This window comes from Poecilia reticulata, unplaced genomic scaffold (assembly GCF_000633615.1).
Source record: "Poecilia reticulata strain Guanapo unplaced genomic scaffold, Guppy_female_1.0+MT scaffold_865, whole genome shotgun sequence".
Taxonomy (NCBI): domain Eukaryota; kingdom Metazoa; phylum Chordata; class Actinopteri; order Cyprinodontiformes; family Poeciliidae; genus Poecilia; species Poecilia reticulata.
In genome coordinates, this window is record NW_007615609.1 from 874 (window position 1) to 6,462 (window position 5,589).

At 36.7% G+C, this 5,589-nt stretch overlaps 1 protein-coding gene across 1 annotated transcript; it reads left to right on the plus strand.

Moving 5' to 3' along the window:
* Positions 1-3,444: 3,444 nt before the first annotated feature.
* Positions 3,445-5,586, plus strand: LOC103461254 (E3 ubiquitin/ISG15 ligase TRIM25-like; the record flags this gene model as incomplete). Its single annotated transcript, XM_008403572.1, has 1 exon — positions 3,445-5,586. A coding segment is annotated over exon 1 (613 nt), but the record flags the coding sequence as incomplete, so codon positions are not given.
* Positions 5,587-5,589: the final 3 nt, after the last annotated feature.

The window sequence follows — 5,589 nt, forward strand, 5'->3', positions numbered from 1 at the left end:
GTCCAACAGGAACATCTGCAGAGTTCATTAAATTCAAATAGGGCTATTTTAGTCACCGATTAAGTCAGTTCATAGCTCTCATTAATCAAAATTTTTTGAAACATGCTTCCTTACAGTTACAATTTTCTTATTGACTTTTACAGTGGGGAATCATGACATTCTTAAAATACCATAGCAAATAAAAAAATTCAATTTATAAAGAATTATTGCAATGAGTAAATATTTAAACACAGTTACAAATCTTATGTAAGATATCTTAAGTTGTGAGATATGTTACAATTTAAGATATCGGAACATATAATTTTGAATGCAGCATACAACTGCTCGTAATAATCATTTTGACTTTTTTAACTTGAGGCATTTGTAGATATGCGTTCACTTTCCACACTTAAAAGTATTCATTGAAATTGGTAAATAAAAACATGGAGGTGATTTTGTCCTCTTACTAATTTATAAAGCATCAACATGTTTTTGAACTGTGGAGACCACAGAAACATAGCAATAACAATTACTTACTTAGAAATTGTCAATGTTATCGAAGGCTAGAATGTAACAATGCTTATTGTTTGTAATACATTTAAAATGTATTGTTTTATCCTGGCATAGGTCTTTTTAAAACCTGTTTAAAGCTATGAAAATATTAACAGATTTTGCTCTTTTATTTTGCATGCTTTCATTTCAAATAAATGGTAAATGATTAATTAATGGCTTAAATAAACATTTAGTAGCTTTTGTTCGTCTCAAACTACATTCCTCAAAGGTGATGTCCTAAAACCTTTAAATGTCTCTGCACCAGCACACCTAGTTCCAATATCAGCTCAATAGTAGACCTCTGCAGAGTTTGACAGAATACTAGTGATGCAGTTTCACCAGGTATTTGCAGTGTTTAGGACAAGTGATGTGTGTAAAAGTTGAAGGACTCTGGCCCTGATCAGTCATTTTAAAAAACATACAAGTTTGTTTGTCGGCACTGTCAGGTTGATCTTAAACATTACAAAATGTTAATATCTGTAACTGTATGTATGTAGAAAAAATACAGGTAAGGTTTTGAGAGTAATCAGAAAATGAGCTTAAATATTTTCAATCCATCCATCCATTCATCCATTTTCTTGACACCCTTGTCCCTCAGTGGGGTCAGGAGGTGCTGGTGCCTCTCCAGCTAACATTCTGGGTGAGAGGCGGGGTCACCTGGACAGGTCGCCAGTCTGGCAACACAGAGATACACAGGACACACAACCATGCACACACACACTCACACCTAGGGGCAATTTAGACAGACCAATTAACCTGACAGTCATGTTTTTGGACTGTGGGAGGAAACCGGAGTACCTGGAGAAAACCCACGCATGCACAGGGAGAACATGCAAACACTTAAATATTTTCAATGTATCAAAATAGGTGATATGTTGATGACAGATATGTTTCTACTGATAAAAGCACATCTATTACAATAATTTGGAGAGCTCCAAATCCAAATGTCTGTCTGTACCATGTTTATTCAAAATACTTTTGTTGGATTAAGCAATTTGTATTTCATATCCACAACATGTAATAAACATGTTTAACAGTACATTATTGTTTCTCCGCCAAAATATTTTTGAGGATATAGCAGCTGTGTCAGAGTTCAGAGAAAAAATACAGCACATCCTCAGAGACACATGGACAAACATATTACTGTCAGTGACTGAGGAGGATGTTCTACAGTCAGCACCAGAACCAAAGAGTGAAACTTTTATTAAAATATACAAGAAATCACTCTGGATCCAAACATGTCAAACTCATTTATTTTATCTAATGGAAACAGAAAAGTAAAATGAATTAAATAATTCTGTGACCGACTGGCGACCTGTCCAGGGTGACCCGCCTCTCGCTCGGTACATTAGCTGGAGATCGGCACCAGCAACCCTCCCGACCCCACTAAGGAACAAGGGTATAAAGAAAATGGATGAATGGATAATTACATAATTTTGATTATCTAAATAGATTAACTGATTATTTCACAAGATAGAGATTCAAAGAAATCTGCACTTTGACAGGTCTTTCTACAGCGTCTCTGAATCCATGACTCTCCTCCACAAAGTCCAAACCAGATTCACTCAGCCTCTGCATGCTGGGGTTGGGCCTTTCTTTAACGGCGATTCAACCGAATTTGTCAAACTCAAATAAAGACATTAGTCACTATTTGGTTGTTTAAGGATCAACTTGATTGTAGAAATGAATGAAAAAAATCTGAATTGGACTTTAGAGGTTGTAAATTCAGCTGCATATGGGTATGTACAGTGATAAAAGTGGCAGGTTTGTTTTTGTGACCTTGAGATTTGAAAGGTGCCCTCAAATAAAATGTATTATTTTCTGCCTGTCTTTCTAAAGTTTGATTTTGAATCAGTAGAAATGATAGGAATTAATTCTCATAAATTGTTGGTAAAAATATAAGCTCATAAAGTAACAAAACAAATATATTTGTCAATGTGTTTGGGCGTAGAAACATTACTGTACTTGAAACTGATACCTTCAATATATGCTGGTTCAATATTTTCACAGAATCATGATTTCTATTATTTTTTTTGTTTATTGATGATCATTTCATGTCTCTCGTAATTATAGCTACTGACTGCTGCAAACAATATTAACCATTCTATAAGACTTTGAACCATTGTTTTTAATTAATCCACATATTCATGATTAAATGCAGGCAGAGAACCTTTAAGAATATTCTGAGTTTTTATAAAATGTGATCATTCTGATTTCAATAGCTGATGGTAAGCTAATCTTGAATAAAGATGGCTGAAACAGCTTGTAGGTTTGTTGGGTTTATTTCTTRCTGCAACAAGGACAGTACAYRGCCTCAGCTTTTTCTCAGTCACATACAAACATGCAAACTCATCCTTGCACAACGTACTTCCCCTAATACACAATAATACAAAATATTTTGAAAAGTTAAACCATATCTGTACCAAGAACAGAAAAACTTTGTTCTTGAAAAAGAGAAACTCACCTCTTCCAGTTCCTCCATTGGTGAGTTACACAACATTTCTTTCAATTGCTTAAAGGTCCCACTAAGCTACATGTGAACTGCTAAGCTATCTGCACACACAGGGCGTGAAGAGTTGTCCAAAGTGTGAACATATTTTTCTATCAACTTCACTWYTGCTGAATACCAACAAAATGTGGTAATTCACCAAAACATATCAAAGATGTGGAAATGAAAGAAGAATATTRGCAATGCAGAGGRTGTTTTACAGCGAGTTATACTGGTACAAAACCAGTTTATCACTTTAAAGATGTCAGTTAACCCTTTGTTTCCTTAAAGACAACAGGAAAAAGGCAAAAAGTAACTGATTTAAGGGTAGAAACATGCTGTATAMGAACAGGGAACTATAGAATAAAGTCTGGAATTACATATTAAGGTAGCACCAATGTATGATAGATTGAGTTTCTCGTAATCTCAAAAGATTAAATGAAACAGTTTGGGGACATATTTCTGTTTCCTTCCCTCCGAACATAACAAGTGTGATGTGAAGTAAAAGACCTGAAACGTCTTTCAGCTCTTTCTCTTTCTCCAAGGTCTACGTCAATGTGAGTTGATTTCAGATGAAGTATCCAGGAGCCTTTAGGGGAAAACTTTTATGACGTAAATAGAGCCAAAGACTCAGTGAAYTTAAGAGAAAAGAAAGCTCGGTTTTGCTGTCTATGGGATACTCCTGTTTGCTTAGAAAATCCAAGTTTTGTTGCTGAATGGAGAAACGGCRAGGAAACTAGATCATTTCATCCATGCATCCATCCTGCTTATCCTTACAGCACAGCTGATGCAGAGTGATAACAGTCATAGGTYGAAAGGTGGTGGACACCTGGACAGGTAGCTAGTCCATCACAGGAGACCATATCCAGCATTTTAAATGTGCAATACGATTTTTCAAACTGAAATTTTCTTCAGTTTGGCTTGCTTTTCTTTTCAGTGTGTGGTGGTAATGTACATGTTTGATAAAGGAGTTTACTTAGAGAATATTAAACCAATTAACTGAGACCACAATGCTTTCTTACAGGTATTTTTGTCCTAATKTATCTTAAAGGCAGGAAGGCGAAGGTAAAAAATGTAGTCATTTAATTTCTAAATGACTTTTAGTGGTCAAATGAAACACTTATGCAAACTGAATGTCACAACATGTCTATGTAGATTTAAAAGTAGAAATGATTTATTGAAGTGGATGCAAAAWGTTTTGGCAGGTTGCAATATTGTTAAACCCGTTTGCCTTGACCTCTTGAAGACAGGTCAAGAGTTTTATTTTCTGTAACACATACAGTGATTGTACAGCAGCTGCTTTTTTTTACTTATGCAGTTGTATCACATATAATCAAGACCAGATATTTCAATATCTGGAAATGACTTGATATCAGGTCATTTGCAGTACCRAACAATGACCACTAGGTTGAAGCAAAGGACTGTACATCAATTTTTAAGACTCATGATTTACACATGAAAACATTCATCTGTTTACTATAAATACATGCATGGATGCATGGAGTTGCGCTAATAAAATTATTGTGAATGTATAAAAACTTGACTTTTCTAAGTGGTTGTCATATATTGTATTTATCAATAAAACAMAACTAAATATTTATCATGAGTGGGGACATATTTTAGTTAACTAATTTCTCACAAAAATAATCAAAGGAAAGAGCTAACATAAACCCAAGTATGACAGGAAAACATGGTTATACAAGATGAAGCTGAAATTGTAAACCACAAAACAACAGATTTCCCGGAAGAGGAGCTCCTCCACTCCCTCTGAGAAAAGGGAGGAGTTTTTGATCCAGGAGGAGGAAACCATCTGTTCTATCGGTGTGACTAAAGTTCATTTGCTTTTCCTGGTTACTCCCCTTTTACGTACTGACACGTTACAGACTTGTTGCGCAGCAAATTTGCTTCAGGGGAAACGAAACCTAACACACAGAAACTGCTTACCAGAGGAGAAATGGCACAGCAAGGATATCCGATGGATTCTGTAAAATTCTCCTGCTCCATTTGTTTGGATCTACTGAAAACCCCAGTGACCATCCCRTGTGGACACAACTACTGCATGTACTGTATTGGAAGTTTTTGGGATGATGAAGACAAGAAAGGAATCCACAGCTGCCCTCAGTGCAGGCAGCAGTTTGCACCGAGGCCTGATCTGRTGAAAAACACCATGCTAKCAGAGTTGGTGGAGGATGTGAGGAAGACTGTACCACAACCGGCTCCTGATGATGACTCCCTTGTGGGACCTGAAGATGTGGCCTGTGACATTTGCACTGTGAGGAAGATGAAAGCTGTCAAGTCCTGTCTGGTSTGCTTGGTTTCATACTGTGAGAATCACCTCCAACCTCACTATGACATCCCTGGACTGAAGAAACACAAGCTGGTGAATCCGTCCAAGACTCTCCAGGACAACATCTGCTCCCGTCATGATGAGGTGATGAAGATCTTCTGTCGTACTGATCAGCAGTGTATCTGTTACCTCTGCACTATGGATGAACATAAAGGCCATGAAACAGTCCCAGCTGCAGCAGAAAGAGCTGAGAAGCAGAAGAAGCTCCAGGAGAGTCGACAAC